Source organism: Scaptodrosophila lebanonensis, unplaced genomic scaffold (genome assembly GCF_003285725.1).
Source record: "Scaptodrosophila lebanonensis strain 11010-0011.00,11010-0021.00 unplaced genomic scaffold, SlebRS2 tig00000024-arrow-pilon, whole genome shotgun sequence".
Classification (NCBI taxonomy): Eukaryota; Metazoa; Arthropoda; class Insecta; order Diptera; family Drosophilidae; genus Scaptodrosophila; species Scaptodrosophila lebanonensis.
Window position 1 is genome coordinate 8912896 of NW_022060538.1, and position 24487 is coordinate 8937382.

General features: G+C 35.1%; 3 protein-coding genes across 4 annotated transcripts; 2 read left to right on the forward strand and 1 right to left on the reverse strand.

The window, feature by feature from the left end:
- Positions 1–4822: 4822 nt before the first annotated feature.
- On the forward strand, positions 4823–5694 carry LOC115621378 (10 kDa heat shock protein, mitochondrial). Its single transcript, XM_030515007.1, has 2 exons — positions 4823–4957; positions 5014–5694. The coding sequence occupies exon 2, from the start codon at positions 5035–5037 to the stop codon at positions 5341–5343; it is 309 nt and encodes a 102-aa protein (XP_030370867.1). The 5' UTR covers positions 4823–4957; positions 5014–5034; the 3' UTR covers positions 5344–5694.
- A 2170-nt stretch (positions 5695–7864) lies between these two features.
- Positions 7865–13511, forward strand: LOC115620711 (neuropeptide CCHamide-1). The gene is made up of 4 exons (XM_030514086.1): positions 7865–7960; positions 11952–11987; positions 12059–12123; positions 12973–13511. Exons 1-4 carry the CDS (start codon positions 7897–7899, stop codon positions 13429–13431), a joined length of 624 nt encoding a protein of 207 aa, XP_030369946.1. The 5' UTR covers positions 7865–7896; the 3' UTR covers positions 13432–13511.
- A 286-nt stretch (positions 13512–13797) lies between these two features.
- Positions 13798–22438, reverse strand: LOC115620712 (ecdysteroid-regulated 16 kDa protein). 2 transcript variants are annotated; one of them, XM_030514088.1, is made up of 3 exons: positions 22330–22438; positions 14372–14464; positions 13798–14302 (listed from the first exon to the last, which is right to left on the reverse strand). In XM_030514088.1, the coding sequence occupies exons 2-3, from the start codon at positions 14457–14459 to the stop codon at positions 13908–13910; spliced, it is 483 nt and encodes a 160-aa protein (XP_030369948.1). In that variant the 5' UTR covers positions 14460–14464; positions 22330–22438; the 3' UTR covers positions 13798–13907. The 2 variants fall into 2 exon arrangements, with proteins under 2 accessions (XP_030369948.1, XP_030369947.1); XM_030514087.1 differs by lacking the exon at positions 22330–22438 and adding an exon at positions 17884–18036.
- Positions 22439–24487: the final 2049 nt, after the last annotated feature.

Below are 24487 nucleotides of genomic sequence, written 5' to 3' on the forward strand. Positions count from 1 at the left end.
TTAAATTCCAATTTAGGTTCATAGAAATGCGCATAAACAAAATTATATCGATTTATTATACAAACTACATGTGCGAATGACTGCCACACAACTGGCTGGTGAAATGAATGAATGAAGGAATGAATGAATGGTAATGATTTGGCCAAGGTCATGATAAAAATGCAAGGCGACGACCAATGTGGCGTATGAGCAATGCGGTGCGAGCAAGTGCGTTGCAATGAAAGGGGCGGCTGGGGATAACCCAAAAGTAAATTTGTTTTGAAAATGCAATCAACGAAATGGAAAGTGGTCGTCGCCGACGTCCTCCCAAAACAAAGTAGTTAAATAACAACAACGAAAGAAGAGTAATAATGTCAACGATGTTTGTTTATGATGTGCGCTCGATTTGCATTTGACTTCGTTGTTGTTGCTGTTGCTGTTGTTGCTCTACAAGTATACCCATCCGTCAAGGGTAGTCTGCGGCTTATGAACAATTTGCAGTTGGCCGCAGCAAAGTTATATATGCCCGGGATATTCAAGTTGAAGCTTTTCGACTGTTAGCCTCTGCTCATAAATATGCTATTAATGCGTCATTTATTAAAAATGTTTTTGGAAAGCGCAGCATGCGTCAATATCATTAGTACGTACAACAAAATAAATACATGTGTGCGTCTAAATTAGAGGTGTACGTAAAAGTTAATAAAGCACGTGAGTTCCGTGAGCATGACAAAAGAAGATAAATTCCTAAAAAGGAAGAATAAGTTACTACAAAAATAAAGTCAGTTGAGTAGCAATAACGATAAAGTGAAGTCCATATTCGAAGACTTGATGCAAATTATTTCAATTTATTGTGTGATCCATTTTTATTTCTAGCCAAACGTATCGGATAATTACGGGTAATTTGTAATTTACTTCTTAGCTACATAATTATACTCTGTACATGAAATGTACAAGAGTATATTAGGTTTGCGGGAGCTGAAAAATGTAACAGGCAGAAGGAGGCGTGGCAGACCCCACAAAGTATATATATTCTTGATCAGCGTGACAAGACGAGCCGATCTAGCCCTGTCTGTCTGTCTGTCCGTCTGTCCGTCCGTATGAACACCTGGATCTCAGAGACTATAAGAGATAGAGACACCAAATTTTGCACAAAGATGCGTTATGTGTGTATTCTATACGAGTTTGTTTTATTTTTTTGATTTTCCCCCCCACTTCCCCCCTATGGGGGTTTTCCCGATTTTCCATTCGTATAATCGCCTATATCTCGGAGACCATAAGACCTAGGAACACCAAACTGCTGCAGCGCTGCCCGCGGCTGTTGTCGATGTTGCTGTTTGGTTGACTGCGAAAATGCTTACACAGACACGAATTGATGCGCATAGGCATACATACACTGACACAGACCCAATTTCTGTGTAAATGTGCAATTATACACCCTTTACGTGAGTTCGAATACCGAGAAAGGTAAAATCGATCATTGAATTTTTTTTTATTTTCTTAATTTTTTTTATTTTCTATAATTATTCTAAACATATGTACAGAGTATTTCAAAGTCGGGACACCCGACTTTAGCTTTTTTACTTGTTTTTGTATTCAGAACTTCCACAAGTGCTATATAAAAAGCTTTAGAAAAAAAGAGTAATTGTAAATAATTCCAAGTCAAGGCCATGATCTACGTTCATTTACGGATTCGGTTACATTTCGTAGAAACTCACGATTAATACATATGTTTTGATTATTATAAGAATTGAATAATAAATGCAATAAAAGGACGAAAGTTATTACATACTATATTTTTGTCGTTTCGTTAATCTTTCTTTTAAAACATATAGTTTTCCACCTATGTATAGCAATTAAATAATGTTAGTTACTATTATTTTAATTAATATTATACACTTAAATAATATTAGTTACTATTATTTTAATTAATATTACCTATTTTTTGTAAAATAAATAAATGACTTAAAACCATTTTGTTATTTGACAGTACACATGTATTAGAAATGCCGAAATAATGAAGTAATCACGAATTTCGTGAAATATGAAGAATATGTGTGCGAACCCCTTTTTTTTTTTTGTCACGCACACAGCTCTAATATATAGCACTATAATCCGCACAGACAAAATGAGGAAAACAAAAGAAGAAAAAAAAGCGAAAGTGAAAAAGTCGACAACTTCAACGTCACGTAAATGCGAACATTGAGCCAATCAAATAAAATGGAAAAATGCGTGAAAGGAAGCATCGCACATAGCCACAGCCACAGATACAGATACGGACACACACAAACACATAAGCACATGCACATGCAGACGCAGGCAAAATGACGTAAAAAGTGTGAAGTTTTTTGATTTACGAGCAAGTGGCGGGCGTCAAATCCGCTAAACAAAAGCGAATGCAAACAACGTTTAACATTGCACGCACACACAAGCAAACGGCTACACACACCCACCACACCCACACCCACACATATATGTTTGCATACAAAGAAAGGCACAGCAGGCAGTGCGCACAAACGCCAACAGGTGGCGCTGGCTTGGAAGCGTGGGAAATTAATCAAAAACAACAAGCGAACCCGCACAAATGCCAATTTACACGCACACAACAACATCATGCCTTGCGGACAGTTCGACAAGAGAATAATGGAGGAGCCGCCACACGCGACGTGACTCAGCAAATTAGGGTGCATCACAAAGTCGCTGAAAAGCATGCTACACATTTCACAAAAAAATACTACGGCTCTGTTCTATTGCAATGAATTTTCGGTTCTGATTTAGAAAGGCCACAAATATACATAGGAATAATTCACAGATAGAGTTGCATATATTATAATTATCTTTATAGATATAAATATTTGCAAATGAAAAAAAAAAAAACAAAAATGGGGTTCCTGTTACGCAATCCGGTAACAAATGTCACATGATATGCCCACTGGCACTACGATTCCTATTGAAGACCCGAAGGACCTACCTACGCAGATGACACAGCTATCCTGGCTAGAAACAAGAGTATCTTTGAAGCCACAGATATTCTGCAGCAGTACCTAGAGAGCTTCGAAAAGTGGGCAAATCGCTGGAATATTGGCATCAACGCAAGCAAGTGCGCCAATGTCACCTACGCACTGCGCAGGATGAGCTGTCCTGGCGTCTCCTCACAGAACCAGCTGTTGAATCACACCAAGAGCTACAGATATTTGGGCGTACTTTTGGACAGGCGCCTCACATTTCGAGAGCACATATGCTCTGTTGTAAAGACACTAATTGTTAGAATAAACAATATGAGATGGCTCCTAACCAACAAAAAACTGTCACTGAAAAACAAAGTGACTGTTTATAAGTCCTGCATCGTTCCCTCTTGGCGATATGGCTTACAAGTTTATGGAATCGCTGCAAAGTCACACCTGCAGTAAATGCGGGTCCTGCAAGCGAAAACAGGTGCTCCCTGGTACATGAAAACGGCACACATAGAAAGGGATGTAGGGGTGCAAAAAGTTGGAGACGTGCTAAATAAGCAGGCTGCGCAATATATGGAGCGTCTGCGAACCCATGTTAACGTATTAGCAAGGTGCCTGCTGAAACGGCGACGAAAAGGAAGGAAGAGTAGTAAGAAGGAGGCTGAAGAGATCACACCCTGCTGATCTTCCCAATAGATTTATTTAATATAAGAATAAGTAATTAATAATTACATGAAATAAATAATTAAATAAGACTAAACTCCTAGTTTAAGCTGTATTTGTATATTTCTATAAGTTTAATTTAAATTGTTGTAAATAATAACAGTAAAATTAAAGTTTTATCAAAAAAAAAAAGGTAACAAATGTAGTTAACATACTCACTGTATTATTTCGGGTCGATACATTTGAGGATCTTTTGGAGCTGCTTAAAGATTATGCGGATTGCAGATTCTAGCTTGCACACATTCAACAAATAGAGCCGACTACAATAACCTCAAATTTGCTGGTTGCCGAAAAGTTGTGGGCCGGATTGCTATAAACAAATGCATTGGCGGCACTCTCAGACATATGTTTGACAATGAACATTTTACAATCGACTGGTCGACCTTAATCGCAATAACTTTATGAACCAATTTAGCAAAGCACTTAATGTATATTGTCTTACAATTATTTTACACTCATATTCCAGAAAATAATAACCATAAATTAAAAATCTATACAATTTTAGTAGACGTTTAATTTAAGCTACTGTAAATAATAGCAGTATAATTAAAATTTTATATTTATAAAAAAAATACAATTTTAGATATAGAATTAAGCTTTTAGATCATATACAAAACTTTAGTATGTATTTTAATATAAGTTTAAAATATCTCTTTTTTTTTAAACCGCAAGTTAAATTCGTTATATTTCATTCATTGGACTAACATGTAGCTTAAATAAAGTCAAGAAATCAATTTCAGAAGAACGCCGATAATCCAGACTTCTGTTAACCAGGATGTTGATTTATTTTATACCTCTATTAACCGTGGTTCCATTTCTTAAAAGTGACACACATTTTATCAAATTTTTGATGTCACCAAATTCACCAATCAAGAGAATTAGTTCGGGTCAAATTTTAAGGAAAAATCTCAGGCAATAAAGGCTCAAACTATTCATTAAACTTTGCCGAGCCAAAAGGTATTTGCAATCTAAGGCAGGATTGCTGGACGACCCAACACTGATAATACCATAATAATAACAGTAACAATTATAGCAAATTCTTAACTTTTTAAAAACTAAAATGTTCATCGTGTACAGGGAATTTAAAATCGTTATTAACTTCGTTTATACAGCACTTCAAATTCACTCAAAATAGTTTTGTAAAATTCAAATCAAGTATGCACTGATTTTTATTTACATGACTTTATTAATTTGTGCTACAGAGCTCAGTTAGTCTACAGCTGGAAAGCCAACGGAACGGTTGTCGAGCTGAAAAAAATATAAAAATAATAAAAAAAAACTTGGAAATACATTTTTTCACAAAGGTAAGCATTAAATTAATTCCCTAATTATTTTATTCTTTTTTCTTTTTTCTTTGCAGGTATACTGAAGCGACCGGGAAATGGCCAGCGCTATTAAGAAGGTGATTCCGATGCTGGACCGCATCCTAATACAGCGTGCAGAGGTGAAGACTACCACCGCTGGGGGGATTCTATTGCCCGAGGACTCGGTGCCCAAGGAGATGCAGGGCGTGGTCGTTGCCGTCGGACCGGGAGCACGCAATCCGGTTGGCTCTGGGCATCTGCCCGTCGCCGTCAAGGAGGGTGATCGTGTGCTCTTACCCAAGTATGGTGGCACCAAGGTCGACATGGACGACAAGCGCGAGTACGTGCTGTTCCGGGAAACCGACATCTTGGCCAAGCTGGAGTAGTAATTGAAGAAGTTGATTTTCTGCAGCTTCAGAACCCAAATTGTGTAACCTTCTGCAGCTTAAGAAACCACATTTTGTTTGTTACGGGTCGTATAATCAACAAACACACATACGCACATACTACACATACTTGAAGCGAATTGCGTTCGAATCTAAATGATTATAATGAAATGTTTCATTTGGTAGCCGATTATTTGACACGACAAACACGTATATGTACAATCAGCTACAACAGACAGGCATAAATGATGATGTCCCATGAACACAAACTACACACTCGAAAATACTATTAGCTTGTAAGCCTACGTTTAATAAATGTTCAGATGCGTTTTTTCTTTCAAGAGCATTACATTTTCTATGTTTTTTATTTGAACCAAGCCAAGTGAATAGTTGGTGGTAAAACGTTTTATTGTTCAAGAAAATTCGACAGAAATGTGATAAATAACACAAATGCTTCTATTTTAGATTGAAATTAAGAATACGATGGGGAAAAGAAAGAGCTGGTTTTAATTGCCTCCCCTCTAGGAATTTTTCTTGGAGTTCTTAGCTTTCTTTTTTGTTAATAAACGCTTTTTATTTTTGAAATTTAAAAGGAACAACAATTAATGCATACCAGCTCTTTCATGTATTCTTTCTTTTTCTTTAATATTTAAATAATAACACTAAGAAATTCATCGCCAAACTTTAAACATAAACTAACTACCTTTTAGGTTTCGGTGATTGTCACATTTTTTTAAAACAGCAATTCTGCTATTTACTAATTGTAATATTTACCAATTGTAATTATACTATATTATAGTTTGTGAAAAGTTCGATTAATTTTGACTGCTTTTGAGCCATTTGTTAATGAATTTTCAAATATAAAGGAGGTTTGCAGAAAATTAAAAATTACTTTTTACACGAAGAAGACCGTAAAACTAAATGAAAGACTTTTAAAAACTATAAACGACGTCTTGATGACAACAGCACCACTTGTTTCACTTTAAAAAAAACTGAAATGTATTGTCACAAAGAAATGGATAATTATTTATTCTAAACATATTACACATTTATATATTTATCCACATTTATTAAGAAACAAGTTGTTGTTGTCATTATTATAAGTATTTCGTCCAAAGTCAGAAACAAGTTCAACAAGTATCAGCAATGTCTCTAGTTGTCAATCGATAGTTTCGAAGCATCAATCCTTTGATTTTCTTAATCAGTTGATGTTCTAGATTATCTGGGTTTGTCTTCAGCGCTTTCTCGACCCTCCTTGAACATTTAATACAATTCATTTGCTTTTGTTTATCAAAAGCATTAGGCAATACTCTTAATGTTTCGGCTGCAGAAATTCCATTACTTACACATATTTTAACTGAAGAAAATGAAATAGAAATTTTAAAAACCTATTCAGTATCGTTAATCAAATTTAAGAAATCAGTTAAAATGCATTAATCTTAGCTTCAGCCAAAACTGTTTACTAATATATTTATTTAGTTTTGAAACAAAACAGGAAGTGCTATAAACTACACAATTTTTAAAGTCCAGATTAAAAAATCATATTTTTATTTACTATATATGTATTTATTTGGAAAAGCATTCTACAATTTCTACATGTTTCTCTTTTTAACATTTGTTGATCCATTTTTGAAAGCGTTTTGAAAATGTTAATGGCAAGTTTATTTTGCGGTATAGTTTTCATAAAAAATTCTACAATTACGGTCCACCTTTTCATTTTGTTTACGAAGACATGGCAGGCTACTTCTAATTAAAACTCAAAACAAAAATAGAGTTCGAAAGCTGCTCACAAACGGAGCAAAAAAGGTGCCAAGAATTGAGAAGCGTGGAGCAACTGGCACGGACGTCAGCTGGCTGCATACAAAATGAAGTCGCGCTAAGCTGCAGCTTTGTCTATATGTATGTGTGTGTGTGTGTGCTTGTGTGTGAGTGTGTTTCTGTGCGCCCACACGCGTGATTTTCATGCCAGTCGTTGCTGCCAACTCCTTTGCTGACGTTGCAGCAACAAGTTAACTCGTCATCAATTTCGCAGTGCTCATAACTTTTCCACCTTCTGACTCACTCCCCATGCGATTTTCTTTCACTTCCGCTCCCATTCTCCCGTTAGCTAGTTGCTTACATTTTTTTCAATTGCGTTTTTTTTTTTTACACTGACCCTCTCTCTACGCTCATTGGCGGTGGTCGCTTCGTGCGTTGACGCCATCGTTTCGTTCTTCGTTTGCATGCCATACGCTTCGTGTTCCGCATTGGTTGCCGTTATCTCGTACGAAGGCTGTACGGTAAATGCTGCTGCTGCTGCTTCTTGCCTAGCTTCTCCAGCTATAAAAGCCGTTGGTCGACCACATTTTGGTGGCAATTCGAAAAAGTGTTTGGACACGCGTTAAGTGAAACATTCTGGACACGTTGATAAAAAAAGAGTGCAAATTGAAAATTTTTAAAGATTGGCAAAAATCATTTAATACAAAAATCCATCTCAAAAGCTTGCGCAAAAACATATTTTGGTCTTCATTGTGCTCAGTTCTTTGGTGAAAATTGAAAGGCCATTTTTGAAACATGTGGTACATAAAATGCAGTTGGACTATTATGCTATTTGTGGTGCTCTTTGCGCTTGTCGAAGGTAATAATTTGTTGATAAATTGCCATTTAATATTAAATATAAGTCGATTTAAATTAAGAGCATATTTGCATTTTATTTTCGAAGAGAATTTTTGTAGCGACATAAAATTGTAGCATACTTTTTGGTGCTCCTGAATATGAGCTTGTTTTGGAGAATTGCATAGTTTTTCAAAGATCCGATTTGTATATACTTGTAGTATTTGTAGCACTCCGCACTCATTTCCGTGTGCGTCATAGTTTCGGAACCAAATTTTTCTGGGAATTGGTGCTCCAGTTGTTTGGATGGCGGCATTAGTTGAAAGCAAGCCGCCTCAACATACCTGAGCCACAAACATGTGTATACATACACGTATATGTGGGCAATAAAAATGCCAACTACCTTATTATAATTAATATTACAGTTTGTAATACCTACTATCACATTTTATGCACATTTTCCTGTCACCCTTTGGCCTTAGTCACCCTTTTACAAGTCCGTTACGTCTGACAGCGATCAAATGCCCACAAATGCCTCGACAGTTTTAATTGCTGTCGTAAATTACTTGTAATCCGAACTGCGTGCCAAATAACAACGAACCCAGCTAGGAGCCAACCAACATCTGTAGTAATACAAAAAATCGTGTGAACGGCTCAAGCTGTGCACCTGCAGGCAGCTCTCGAACATTGCAGTTGTGGGTGGTCGAGGGTACTGACTGTTATATCCCTGGAGATAGGCGTGCACCGCCTAAGTTCATGGCGCAAATAGGCGAGACGACAATTTAGGGGCCAAACCACACATTCATAAACAATTCTAATATATTGGCAACAACAGTTTGATAAAAAGGCAGATATAAATACAAGCGAGCGCACAAATGTACGTAAAAGGCAAACTAAAACAAACCATTGGGTTAGGTTCAGGTAACTGCAGGAATAGCCAGATCAAAGTTATTTTGGAGGCTAAATTGGGCTTTTAAATTATAAACTCCTTGAATTAACAAAAGGTCTTTATATTTTCTTTGAAATAGAATACCAGTTTCAAAATGATGAGCAAATAAATTAGTATTACGTATATAGCTGTCTTCTTATCTACTCTTTAGGTGTTTCACTAATTGCTTCCAATTAGCTTGGTTAATTCTACATTCTACACGAAATACTTATCTACACATATTCCAAGCTGCAGCAAATATTTGATGTTAATAGATAAGATAAGATAAATTGATTCAAAAACAATCCATACTAAAAGAGCTCTTGTTGCTTTCCCGATTACAGCACATCTGAATATAAATAATCAATTTAATCAATCATTAATCGACATAACTATGAACATGTCTCATAATTTTTGTACATGTACTTGTAGAATGAAAACATTAGGTTGGTTTCATGTTTGTTGAATAAACAGAAAATGGTAGCTTTTCTGTAGACTCTTCTTTAACTGAATGTCTTGGTTTTTAAAATGCTGTTTAAAGACGGTTAGACGGTTCAGGTCACGTTTATAAAAATTTGATTTTATTTTTCGAAAATATCTAATAATCTTATCACAAAGAATGTTTTTACACAGCTGACAATTATTAACAATAGTTTGTTTAACGTTCCTAAAATATCATTGTTAGTATGTATTAGTAATGGTGCCAAAAAATATGCTGAAGATCGTATATACAAACCTTGTTGTTTCCTTTTCGTTACATTTGATTTCAAATCAGTCTTTTGATATTTAGTTAAGGGTTACGTTAATATTTTTACAGGTGAGGCCTTTTTGAGTAAAAATATAGACAGACTAAGAAAATCGTTTACTTTTACAATTTTACTTTTTCTTTTACAATTTTCATTTTATAAAATGTGTCACCTTCTTTATTGATTTGGTTTACAATGATAGCATTTATTTAAATTTGTGATATCTTACTGAGGCTTTATTTTATTTATTCCCTTACTTTCATTGGAATAAAGTATTAAAGGGTTCGCCAATTTGAACAGATTGAGTTAAGTTTTTTTATCTCTATTGGAATATCTTCTCCAAAATAAAAATAAAAATGAATTTAAATTCAAAAGGCTGAAATGCAGCAAACAAAACTATGACTTGTGACCTACACAAATTTTCATGTACAACGACTTGACCTCTTCAATAAGACGATTTAAAAACTAAAGCGCATTTGTGTGTATTTTCTGTTCCTTTAACTTATTTATGATGATATTTTAATAAAAATAATTTATTTAAATCTACCGAAAATATATGATCTTAAATTAAACCTTAAACAAAATTGTTCCTTGTTTAATTCAGATTACTTATAAAATTGTTATAAAATGTTAATTTTCATTTCAGTTAATCAAAGCTTTCTACGCTTAAAAGTGGAAGCACAGTTTTGTAGCATATTTTTTTATTTACCTTTCATAGTATTGTAAAAATGAAAATAACAAAATCACATTAAGTTTTAAATCTTAAAAATCCGTTTTTATTCATACCTCTTTTAATTTAATGTTAGTCAGTAGGTCTATTCTATATTAATTAAATAGCATTCTTATAGCAATTGCGATAATTGCGTTTAAACTTTAAATGTAATTTACATTTTGTAATTCCCCGACTCCAAATGGTGATCTATGGATCTAGCTAAGGGTTCAAATCTAATTGCCGGCAATAAATCTCACCTGTGAGTAGATGTTTTTTGTTTTTTTCATTTTCATTCTTTATGTAACACTGATAGACAAAAAGTGCTTAATTGCGTAACACTTGGCGACTTTTGAAGAGCAATAAAAACGCCATTATGCTGACGGCCAACGCAAAACCTGAGGTTTCGCAACTGACCAAATAAATGCACTCGTTTGGGTCATTAAAACAATGGCCACGTTAATTAAGCGCTTAAAGGCTGCACTGTACACATTTCTTTTTAATGACAGCCCCCTCGACAATGTGGCGCCTCAGAGTCCTTGCCAGACAGACAGCGCTATCGCTATCGCTCTGTCAACCATTCTTTCGATGGCCTGAACGCCTGTCAACAAGTGCCCGACCGACCGCAATTAATCCGCGACTTAAGTAATTGACAAATGATTACACGTTTGATATATGTGGGCTCAACAATGAGTGGCGGTAGCAACAGGCAATCGCCGCCCACCTCCTACTCCCTCCTGTTCCCCATCCACATGAGAGAGGGCTCTATGTCTGTGTCTATGTCTATCTAACCATACTATATATACCTTCTATTCAATGGCCAATTTAAGCTTATGCAAACGGTTATACAAATGAGTGGGCCGGCAATGAATGCAGGCCAGCACCTGCGTCACAATTTGTTTGGTTACTTTTTTATGAAGCTGTTGCTTGGATAGAGCTTGCGTAAATGGAAATGTCATGTCCCCAGTTATAACACACACTCTCCTCTCACACATGCACACTTTCACACAAAATGAAGAAGCGACATCTGATGGAAAGCCTTTTGTGTGGAATGTTACGATCTGGGCCATTTGTCTGATTAGTTTCGGTCATACAATGCAGCCTTGCACCTTGAGTGTACGAGTATATTATTATTTTTGTCGTGCTTTGTGCACATGTCTCTCAATGTGAGTGAGAGCGCGTGGGACGCACTTTTCGCTTTTCACTTTTCAGTCAACAGCTAGTTGCTGAGTGCTACTTTCCGCACATTATTCACACTCGCACACATGTGTGGCATCATGCCTGGCTTCTTATTACCTTGCAACATGGCTTGTGAGTCTAATGGCTACATTTATCATAGGTCGCGACTCGCAATAGCATTACCGGAGCATAAAAGTTCTGCCAGTGTGTGAGGATGAAGATGTTTGCCACTTTCTTAAACTTCCTTAAAGTTTTTGCCCCTTTCATATTGTTGTGCTTGTTGCAAGAACCCGCTCTGATCAATGCTGATGCCACTGTGTCTACTCATTTGCCCATAAATTGTGTAAGGCTTAGAGCTATGTATGTAAGGTCTTTGGCTCCACAGGTTGCCGCCTTCCAAGACTTTTTTATTATGATTTATATTAACAGCGAACAAACTGTTGCATACTTTCAGGCTCCTGCTTGGAATACGGCCATTCCTGCTGGGGTGGTAAGTAAGCGGCGACTGCGGCTAATTTCCCTAGATTTTCTAATCACTTGCGACATTAAATTTGCTTGCAGCTCATGGCAAACGGTCGGGCATAAAGGCCAGCTCATCTTTGGCTAATGGCGAGACGCATAAACAGGTAAAAGCTTGCTCTAAATATTATAATACGGCAGGTTCACTTCCTGATAAAGAATTCATCCTAAGCAGCTCAAGTGTCATTTTTTTAATGATTATTGATAGAACTAAACGAAAAATAATAATCAACATATGCATACATACATACATACCTACTTATATCAAAGCGATATTTCATAAATAAACAGCACAGAAAAAATGTCGAAGTGAATAAGAAATGAGAAAGTAATGTTAGCTCGACTTTCTTGTCTTATTCAAATAAATCGTATATAAGTAGTATAACACCCTATTATTCTACAAATATTATCCTACTCTTTGTGCTTAAATTAAAATACACGATTCCACCCAAAGTTGTTTAAAGTAGAGTGATATTTTGCATTAAAATAATTGGCATAATAGTAAGTTCTCTATTAGTTCCAACCTGAAACACCAATTACCTATTAGTGTTTTAAATAAATTGAAAGATAGATAACGAACGAATTACCAAGAACATAAAAAATATTAGAAGCGATGTAATTTCGATGTAATTTAAAAAAACATTTACGGAATCAGTATGAGTATGAGAATATTCATTTAAAATTTGTAACGAACTTGTAGCGAATAAATATTTTAGTATTTCAAATTTTTAAGGGAAATAAAAACTGATATTTAAAATTCTTTCTTCCAATTTTTAATCAATAATCGATAAATAAATCTTAACTAATATATGTAGAATGCGGCTTAATGACTCAGTTGATAGAATGACTTGTGCTTTAACATATAAGGAACTCTATTTGTTGCACTAGGAACTAATTACCAATAAATGAATAAATAAATTGTAAATTGAACTCATTGTGTTTTTTTTTGCTTTTAGCTAGCGCCCCCTTACTCTGACAACATTGCCGAACTCCTTACCAGCAACAACGATAACCCCGAAGACGATGAGGATACTGAAGATAATGATGCCTTGACTGCTCCCGTTGCTCTATCCAGTATTGATGCCAGTGCTCGGCTTGCGGATGATAAATTGGGGCAACTGTTGCAGCAACGTCGCTACAAATTCAAGCAATTGCAGTTGCAACAGCAGCAGCAGCAACAACAACAACAACACATGCAGCATGGTCATCGTGATGAGATGTTTGACAGCTCGGCGGAAAGTTGGCGCAAGTTGTCGCCGATCTTGAGCAGCAACAGCGCCTACGAGTTTGCGAAGCGGCGCGCCAACTTGCGGCAGGCATTGCTGTTGCAGCAACAACAACAACAGCAACAGCAGCAGCAACAACCACCACAACATGCAGTTCCCCTCAGCGACATCTACGAATTGAAAAAGTGAACCCGACGACACGAATTTGAAAGTCTAAATTATGCATAAAGCTTAATTACAACAAATAAAACGATATTTATTCAGCAACCACAACAACAGCTATAGAGAAGAGCGCCAACCAAGCAACATTACTATTTATATACATATAAATATATTGTATAAAAGAGCAAATTAAATGTAACACTAAATTATAAGCATGTTGTTGTTTATTATTATTATTATTATTGTAATTAACATTATAATTAATATTACAATTTTTAAGCGCCGCTCTTCGAAAACTCGCCACACTCTCCCCGTTCTGCACTTTGTTGGGTAAAAACATTGCGGCAAGGGCTGGATGTCGCAATGTTAGCCCCCCTTCCCTCAGAATTAATATTTCGCTTAAGCATAACAGTATTTATTATTAACAAATAAAACTTACATATTAAAAACCATTAGCTTGAGAGAGAGAGAAACTTATTTAAATTATAGAAAGAACGTCACATTTAGGCCTTGATCTTGGCGGGTATTTGGAAGCAGGCCGCATCGCCCTGCTTATCGCCCAAGCCCCAATGAATCTCCAGACTAACTGTAGGATACACTGGCAATATTTTGAAGCTATTCCTATACGTATATGTCTCGCCAGCCTTCAAGGGGCAGCCCACATGCTTCTCGCCAGCCGCATCGTAAATGTGCGGACAGGCACTAGTACCATAGTAGCCGGGGAAGGGCAGCGGCACGTCGAGTATAATTCCCTGTATGTCCGAGCTAAGCTCTTTGAAGTCCCGATCTGGCTTGATTTTCATCTCAATGCTCGCCTCCGTGTTCCGCTTCAGTATGCATCTGCTCTTCGGACAATTGGAGATGGTCACCTCGTTGGAGGAGAGGGCGCGCGCTTTGGCTGTGGAAACACAAAACACCCTGTTAATTGGCATTCGCTAATATATCCGATATATATCCACCTACTTACAATTGGGACATTGCTTGACCTCGGTGGCTGTTGAGCCACCGCTAAGCAGAGCGGCGCAAATTAACAGAAAACCAGAGCTGGGCTTCATTTCAGCTGCGGGCAATAAAGATAAGTATTATGAGAACGCTATTAGAGACAGTTTGCTTAAGGCGCTAATTATATGAGTCTATAAAGCAGGTACACTAGTACCTTTTAACTTTTATACTTTGACTTTCGTGATGCAAAACTCTGGAATCTTAACTCTAAACTGACTAACAAGTCGTACCACAAATCCACTATTCATAAATAAATTAGTATTGTAATATCAATATATTGATATCCATTAATAAATCATAATTCTTTATGTATTTAATAATAATGATGTTTCACAATTTTTATCAAAGTCAGAAGTCTATGTATATTTACAGACTTTTCGATTCGGACACTTTTATATTCTCATTGATAGCTGAAAGAAAACTAATAAATTAGGCCTCAAACATTTAGAAAAATAAAAAACGAATGCAATTTCATTTGTGTTTTTTCTTGAAGCGCACTTTCACCCTTTTGGGGTCTGAATTTTCCTATGAAAGGGAACTTTTTTCATTATTTTAGATGCCCAGCTTTTACTCTGCTACTCAGAGAAGTCTACATTTTTGTTAAAAAATAAAAATAAAAAAATAAAAAATAACAAATTTTAAATAAAAAGGGCTGAATATTTTTTTTCTGAAGCTGTGGTCAGACAAGCAAATTATTTGCACACGAAATTTGTTTGAAATTCACAAGCAAGTCATGAGTAGCTATAAAACAATACCATTATTTCATCAAAAAAATTTATTCAGATTCACTTTTCAAAAACAAAATGTTTACACGTTATTTGGTCTTTGAAAAGTAAACCTAAATAAAGTGTTTTGAAGGACAAATTATTATTATTATTATTAATTATTATTATACAAGTGCATGTCTGAACGCAACGTTATTTTCATCTCTATTCAATTTTGTACAAGTTTTTTTTGTAAGAAAATGCAATTCTTAGTCTAAGAAAATTGTATTTTCAGCCCACATGGATAATTCTCATCTCATCTTTCAACATACACTTTAGAACAAAAGGTATTGTAGTTGCTATTATATAGATATGAATTGCCAGAAACTTATTTTCAATTTCTCACTTCCCATTGTCTTGTAGGATAGTGTCTTACAGCCTCAACTATTCGTTATTAAACACACAAACGGTTCGTACGTAATTTAATTTCAAAAATATGAACAGACAAACCGGTTCGGCGATGGCGCTTGAGACGAAAGATCGACCTTGACTTGAAATTGGCACGCAACAACAATAAATTAAAAACTGGCAATATGCCATTAAATGAACAATAAAATGGCAACGATTGCCATGCGCATCAGTATAAGTGCAAACGTAAAAACTATCTCGCAGTTAGTTTTTACAAGTAGACAGCAGATAGGGTGTTAAGTTCAAATAGTTCCTTCCAACAATTACTCAAGTGCTTGAGGTAATACAAATGAGAAATGTTTGCTTTCAAATTATTTAAGTGCTGTTGTAACAGAGTATGATGAAAAAACTACAAATTACGATGTAGGGAAGAAGACAGAGTTGCTGACTGAGGAATAATTATAATACTTGTATTAATAAACAATTTAAAATGGGTGCAGAGTTTAAAGAAATCTCTTAATTTATTTAAAATATTGCAGATAATAAATTTGAAAAATGAAAAACAATGAATTACTGATGTTTTAACGCTTTTCTGCACCTTTTTTTTGTGAATTTGATGCGAATATTTTGTAAGCATCTCGACTAGAAAATGAAATGTTAGAGAAAAAGTTGAGAAAAGGTAGAGAAGAATTAGAGAAATGTTAAAGAAATGCTCACATTTTCTCATTTATAAATAGTATTAGAAAAAAGCAAACTCTTGATTGAAAAAGCGCAATATTTCTCAAAATAATATCAAAATAGCAAACCCCTAAGATAAATATTTGTAGCTTCTGAACTATTTTTCCGTTTTCTCTTGAATTTCGTTTAATTTTATACATCATTTTAATTTGTTTACCTTATAAACACGAAGTCTCATCGCCACATGTATAGGCAGAAGAAAGCGTGGCAGACCCATGCTAAAGGTACATTTAAATTAAATCATACGTATTTTCCTAAAATTTGAGAATTTGTTTAGCTCAAACGTTAAACAAAATTTTTATTATCCGTCAAGATGCTCTGCCCCAGTGTTGCTGAAACATGCTGTAGACTGTTTAGATACATATCTACACATGAAAACAATTGCTTGATGCGGAAGCATGTTGCAAACTGCTTAGACACATGTTTACGGGCACTTTTGAAAACAGTCGCTTGTTGCGGAAACATGCTGCAGGTTGCTTAGATAGGAATTGTCGCTAAGTTCGACTCAGTGTGAGAAAACAAGAAAAAGCCAGCAAGAAGAAGAGTGGAGAGTTGATATAAATATAGCACCTAGTATTATAATTTCAATGGATTCCTAGAGGGGACAGATATTTGTTATATAATTCATATAATATAATGTTTTTAGACAAACTAAAAAAAAATTGCATACACCTAGCAGCATCGACATTGAAATGTAATTTTTTGATCGTCTAATGGACAGCATTCTTGTGTACACCTAATTCTGTTTTTCCACGGTATATTGGTTGGTAAATGGAATAAAATTTTTAATGTTTAAACTGTGTTAAATCAAAACCGTGTAACATTAAAGCCGGGTAAAAAAAAACCTTGTAAAAACATAATTAGGTGTAGTTTAATTAAATAGCAGAAATTATTTCACCAGATTAGAGTTTTTAGAGATTTTAGATGATAAAAATAAATACTAAATAATGTTTTCACACAGCTCCTAAAAAAAAATAATTTGAAAGTTTATCAAAGCTGTTATTTGATTCGATTCGATTTGATATGAAGAGAGGTATGAAGGGGTGATATTAGGAGGATATCAATAAAGGGTTCTTAGCAGTTGCTTCCTTAGTATTATCAGCATGCAAAGTTCACAATAATATTTAGTATATGAGCAGTATTTGGTGTTATCTTAAGTAATTGAAGCCCCCTAGGATTTCTGTAACTCAACTGTGAAACTAATGAGTGTTGCTGCTGCTTTTCTTTCAACGTCTTTATACATTTGGCAATTCTTTGCCAAAAGTTGTACTTAAACTGTATTTTTGTGAATTTAATTTTCAACTTTGTCTTTAATTTTCACGTATATGGAAATAGCAGCGCATATCAAACCGGTAGCTAACTATTTAATTAACAAATAAGCTAAGTAGTCGCTAAAAGATTTCACAGCACGGATAGATTTTACGCTTAGTACTTAAGATGTGCCTTTAAAGATCAGTTTACAAAACAAACACAAACAAGCTATTGAACACATAACTTTTGAGCAAGTGGCAACTACTATAATAGTTTTTATAGGCCATCACATTTCCATAACTCTAGACACATTTTTTGCATGTCTGCTCGTCACTTTACGAGTCGACTGCGGCTTAACTCTAATTGAACAATTTACCAATTTTAGGCGATTATACTCGTAAGGAAGAAAGAATATCAGCAACAATTGCGTTGATTCGGCGTCCGTAAATTTATTGCACTCGTATCAGATACGAGTGTGTAGATACTTTTGAAACGAACTGCGAATCGAGCGATGTTTCGAAGCCTCCAAGCTGCTGCAGGCGACTGAGCCCGCCTCGCACGGCCGGCCGCATATATATACATATAGTAGCACTCGTCGGTAGTGGCCGTTGAAGTGGCGATCTGGCCTGACTCACCCAATTGACCGGCGGGTACGAGCAGGTCTTGTGCTTTCCAGCGCCGGCCTTACACGGCTTTGGAGAGACAGCGCGTCGGGCAGATCTGTAGAACTTTTTGGTTGGCGTGCTCCGCGTAATTGACGCGTATTGCTTGCAATTTGTGGGGCAAGTTGTTCATTTTGCGTTTAAATGCTCAAACGGACTTTAATTAATTTTGGAGCTGCCTCTTTAATTAGTTGTATCCGCACCAACTGGATGCGCGCTTTATTTAGCGCATTGCGTGCAAGTCATTCAACAGTTTTCTTAGCTACTTAGCTACGTACTTGCAAATACAAGTATCTGAGAGATGTGCGCATTTATTAGCTCTTGACCAGATACACAATATTTACATACAAGTATATCCGTATATACACACACTATGATCGTACAACCACTTTTGATGGCGTTCAGTAAAGTCAACAACACTACTCAAGTACTTCCCCAAAGCCGTCTAAGGCATACAACTATTCAATAGAGGGTCTCTCAGTTCTGGTATGCACTATAAAGCTTAACGGTTGATATTAAGCTCAAAAGAGGTGTAAAATAAAACGTAATAAAAAAAGAGGAAGCACCAGGGGATACAAATTACAAAATGATAATTATTTTTTTAATTTATTCATTTATTCAATTTAGATTTTTTCTTTTCCACTTATCATTATTTTTGAGCATTAAACTAATAAAATAATAATTATTATCCTTCAAGTTTTATTTTTTAATCAAAAATTATGATTCAAATTTTAAGTGTCCTTAAACAAATATTTTCAAGCAAAATTATAGCATGAGTTTTATTTTTGATCCAAAAAAAAGAAGAAAAAAACCTCAAGGAATAAACAGTATTTTATTATTTCATAATAACAAATGATTATTATTGATAATGATTATTAGTTAAGTTGTTAAGTAAAACTCAAAATTAATTATTAAATTTTGAGGAATTGAATAAATATTAAAATCTTTCTCAAAAGTTAATATAAGCGAATGGTTTGATGGCTTAAATAAAGCAAGATAATCATTATTTGCGGTCCCTGGGAAAAACTAATCAGAACTTTAATTAATAATTAGGATTAGGCAGCGAAACAAAATTGGTAGCCAATCAACAAAATCAATTCTAAAAGTAAAAGTATTAAATAATTCTGTTTTTACACGGTAGATTGGTTCCAGATCATATGTTATTTTAAATCGTGCAAAATGGAATAATGTCGTGAAACCATACATATAGTATATAAAATTTTCAATTTTGAAAGTGTGTCAAACTGTGTAAAAAAAGACCGTGTAAAAACAGAATTAGGTGGCATTAGGCATTAGGGAACAGACCCGAAAAAGGTAATCGATTTCAAAATAAACTAAAACTAAAAATAAGGAGCTGTCGAGAAAACATTGAACTGAAATCTGATTTAATAGAATCGTATGCTGGCAACCCAGATCTGTAATGAAACAAGCAATAAACTTTAAAAAGAAAACAATTTATAAAATTTCAGCAAATATTTTAAAACAGAACTACACATTAAACTTGAAGCACAAAAATAAATAAAAACAAAACCAAAGCTACTCTAATGCCGAACCAATTCATAAAGGAACGTAGATCGAAAACTCCGGAAGATGACAATAAAATGAAACTTAAAGAAAGTTCAACTTTTTAACAGAGAATATATCAACAACTGAATAGAGAACAAACAAAGGATTAAAGAACACAAACAGGAACAAAGATCTATAAAATGTATTCGACTATTTATACGTAATGGAAAAATCAATGGGGAGAGAAAGGAAAGACAGATAAACAACACAAAAGACTAAAATAAGAAGTGGAAACACAGCTCGAAAAGTGAGAGAAAAAAGCTTAGACATTAAAACAGAATTAATTATTATTATTAAATTATACTACACGTGGCAGAAACAACATTTCACAAACACAAGGCAATGACTTTTCACCTGAATTTGAATTTTATTACCGAATTCAAATTAATATTTATTAACATAAATGTATTATTATTTTTTAGGCATTCAATTTTGTTCGCTGAACTTTGCAAATAAACAACACCAGTTGCGTACAAAGTTCGCAATTCCCCAACTTAGACGTTCCAATGCTTTATTTGTAGATGTATTGTAATAAGCCAACTCTGGTACTTAAAATGCAGATCGCATTCAAGTAATTAAATAAATAAATAAAGAGAACATTGGCATGCCCGTGTGTGTATTGCGAAGGCAGTGTGAAAGCTGAGTAGTTGAAATGGAATGCATTCTAGATACAATTTCGAAAGAGTAGCCATAAAGTTTAAAGTAGTTATCTACAGATTGTGGAAGTCCACAATAAACTGCCAACTCACAGCTCCCATTTGATATGCAAGTCGCAATTGTTCGAGGCATGCCATTTAAATTCCACGATCCTAGGCGATTAGTTCACCCGTTTAAGCAAAACTGACGCGATTTCATTGTCCAGCTAGCAGGTTTATTACTATACTATATACAAGTATAGTATACAATAGCATGATGTAGGAAGTTCATTTTTGATTTTATGACGACTGCGAACAGCACGCGACTCTTCCTCAAATCAGCATTTGGATAGCTATGATGTTTATTGGAGAGAACGTGATTTGATTTCGATGCTGTTCCTAAAATCCAAAAATTTTTGAATTTTTTTTGTGTTATTTATTATTTATACACTACATCTGTGCATTATTTGTTCACAAATTAAAACTTTCGCAAACAGGTTTTTTCATGTTACTCAAAAAAAAAGTGTTATAAAATAATTAGGATTTTAAAATATGGGAAAGCTTGAAATTAAATACCTTTCACCACAGCTAAGAGTACTAATTATTTGTTTGGTTTCTTCTTTTTCAAATGGATATTAGACAATCAGAGTCAGTCTAATCGGCTAATCGGGCAGACAGTCAGTTTTGGACACAGAGACTGAGACAATTAAATAGTGGGGCGTTATCTGGACTACAAAAATCGGACAGTTAGAAACAATATCAGCCTAATCGACAATAAAGCAAAGAGTCAGACAGACATTCAGAAAGCAAACTAAGTAAGTCAGTCAGTCAAACAATCAAACAATTGGGCATATGGCTGCTCTGATACTTCAATTTTAGAATCATAATGCGGATTGATAATAAATAATATGCCTGGCATTTGAAAACCCACTCTGGTATCTAGAAAACATATATAAATATTTCTACACCTAACTCTGTTTTTACACGGTCTTTTTTTTAATTTTTTTTTTTAATTTTAAGTATATGGTGGCACGGCTTTATTCCATTTAGCACGATTCAAAATAACCCATGATCAATGTCTTTTTTTACACTTTTTTTTACACGACTTTTAACAGAATTAGGTGTATTTCTATAAATGTTTTTATAACAGAAAACTATTTTATATTTTAAAAAATATAGCAGCTATTAAGCAGAATAGTCAGACTATATTCTAACTAAAGACAAATATTTTATATTTTTTTTTATTCAGAATATCAAGAATAATACTGTCAATTACATTATAAAACTTAATATAACAATTTAGAATATAATTGACAGTATAGTTTGTATTTGTATAGTTTTAAGAACTCGTTTATCATTTCAGTAACAATAATCAATTGTTTAGGAATTATTCCGTAGTTGTGATAAAATATATTTCATTAGAATTCGCGAAATTATTTTATACTAATAGTTTCATTAATAATTTTTGTCTCAATTTGGCTTTAATTTCAATTTTCAATATTTTGGAGTAGTTCGGAATATTTTTAGAAAATGAATCAGAAATTGAGAGTCTTTAAAAGATCAAAGCGCTGTATAGAGTACCGGCAATGAGGTCAACAGTTCTACTTGTATAATTATTTTTGCATGATTTCTATAACAAATTGTTTTTCCTGTAAATTGATGCACAAACAATAGATAATTAGCTTGACTGGCAACTAAAGGTAGAGGAATTGGGGGGGTTTTGAAAAATTACTGCACTGGCAGCAATCTTTTTAGAGATGAAAGAGTTTAAGGGGAGATTGGACATTCAAATAATTTCCACACACATTTATTGTATTTTCCAAGCAATTCCCGAAGCTGTTTATTATTTCAATAGATATCATGTAAAGATACTTTGATTGGCCAGTCTAACCAGTCTGCTTTACACTCCGCTTAGTTATCAATGAAAGAATGCTTTTCACTTTTTAGGAAACAACTTACGGTGCTGGTTGGGCGCTAACTGGATTATGAGGCAGACAACAACAGAAAAAAAAAATCGGATCGTTTTCCTTCTTTTTGGCGTATGGGCGCGACTTTCGGCTTCGGTGTTCGAAAGGCAACTAAAAACGAAATCGAAAACTGAGCCAAGCGTTGCAAAAGAGCCATAAAGCTTGACAAATTGACAACGACACTAACTTAATGAGTGATTGAGAAAGTGAGAGCGTGAGTGAATGACGACAGCTGATCGGACAGGGTGTTGTTGGCGCAGAGAGGCGTAGCCGGTTTAGCTCTGCTGCATTTTTTACACATTTTTCTGTTCGACTTTTTTTTATAGTGTTTTTTTTTTTAGTTAGTATGCGACAAAATTGAAAATTTCCGGCCTTTTGTTGTTTGCATGCGAGCCAACAATGTGTGTGAGCGTTTCTTTGTGTTTGTGTTTGCGGGCAACGTTCAGATTTTAAAGCCGAGAAGGCGTTAAAAATGCTTAACTTCGGATGCTTATGATCAGCACAAAGACTAGCTATAAATAAATATTTAAACAAGAAACAACAACTTTAAATGCAACGCAATGAAATATATTTATTTGCATTGCAATTCTCACGCAACAGGAAGGCTTGTTTCAAGGTAGAGGAAAGTAAGCTTTTATTTCATTATTTTTACTGTCCACATAGAAAGGCATTTTCAAATTGTTGTCAAAGTTTTTGGCGACACACTTGAGCAAATGATTTATTCCTTAAATTCATCGAAAATAAAATAAAATAATTATATTTCAAAAATGTAATTCAAAAGTAGTTCTACTTTTGCTATAAAATTGTTTCAATTTGCCGCCAAACGCAGTGCATAAGCAGTGTCGCCACAACTGCTAGTTGGCTCATTCAAGCAGTTCACAGTGTTGCCACTTTAAAGCGTTGCCAGAACTGTGTACAGTTTGTTTGCAGGGCTGCAGTACATTTTTGTATTGAGCCGCAGTTTATTCACTTAGCTATTTAAAAATAAATTAAATAATTCTATGAATATATCAAAGCGATAAGTGTGGCAATATTTTATATATATTTACTGCTCTTAGTACGGAACTGTTGAACCCATAATTTGATTGTCTGGCTTAGGAATTACTGCTACTGCTACTGCTCGAAATGTGTAACTTATAAGAACTACTACGAGGGACGCACAAACGAGTTTCGTCAGTCGAGTTTTGTTTAACATGGCGTTAAGGTCGGATTACGAGGTGAGCGAATAAATAAATGCCAAATAATTCAAGAAATTAAGCTAATTAAGTGCCAAAATGTAGTGCAAACAATTGTTAACACGTGACAATAGCAGAATACATTTATAAATGTTTATAGAAGTTAAGTGCAAATATTGCAAACGTCTCGTCGACGACGACGGCTCAGTTTCATTATTATTGGTGTGGCAGCGACTGCAAACCCAACAACAACAAAAGCAGCAGCAGCAAGTACAACAACAATGGGCGAGCGCGGGCGTTTTTCTGTGGAAAAATCGAAACTAATTTTGTGCATATGTGTGTACGTGCGTGTGTGTTTGTTTTGTTGTTAATTTACGCCAAGAGGAGCAGCAGCGGCAACAGCGCCAACAACAACAGCAATTGCTGTGTCAGCAACAGCGACGCTGGCAGCAACTTTAGCATTGCTAGTCGGCGGCGACGCCCTAAGGCGCGCTCACAAAACTTTAATTTGTTTTCAGTTTTGTTGTTGTTGCTGCTGCTGCCACTGTTTCTCTGTGTGTGTGTTGTACGTGCATGAACGGGATAGTTAACTGGGTGGGGACATTGGCGTAGGCCTCGTTTATTAGCTAATCCTATTGGAGATGCTTAGCTCGCCGCAAACGTTGCTTACCTGATGTTCTTGTTGTTGTTGCTAGCGTTTTACCTGTGCGCTCGCTCGTTGACGTTGACAATGCGCTGCATGATCCAAAAACTCGGCCTGGCTGGCTGGTTTTAGTGTTGTTGTTGTTGTTGTCTAAGTCGAAATGAAAACGCAAGCTAAGTACAACTTCTTAGATATGCGAGAGTGCAGCTCTCTTAAAAACTCAACGATGACTCTCTTAAAATTTTAACAGCATATTGTAAGCGTGGCACATGCCCAGGTGTGCAGCATGTTCTCTTCAAGCCGCTCTCTTGAACTTAGTTTTAGCTAATTTT

Excerpts from the sequence above, each read along its gene's own strand:
- LOC115621378 (XM_030515007.1), top strand. The coding sequence starts at position 5,035 with ATGGCCAGCGCTATTAAGAAGGTGATTCCGATGCTGGACCGCATCCTA.
- LOC115620712 (XM_030514088.1), bottom strand. The coding sequence starts at position 14,459 with ATGAAGCCCAGCTCTGGTTTTCTGTTAATTTGCGCCGCTCTGCTTAGC. Across the intron at positions 14,303-14,371 it reads GGTCAAGCAATGTCCCAATT|CCAAAGCGCGCGCCCTCTCC; the intron begins GTAAGTAGGTGG and ends GTGTTTCCACAG.
- LOC115620711 (XM_030514086.1), top strand. The coding sequence starts at position 7,897 with ATGTGGTACATAAAATGCAGTTGGACTATTATGCTATTTGTGGTGCTC. Across the intron at positions 7,961-11,951 it reads GCTCTTTGCGCTTGTCGAAG|GCTCCTGCTTGGAATACGGC; the intron begins GTAATAATTTGT and ends GCATACTTTCAG. Across the intron at positions 11,988-12,058 it reads CGGCCATTCCTGCTGGGGTG|CTCATGGCAAACGGTCGGGC; the intron begins GTAAGTAAGCGG and ends ATTTGCTTGCAG.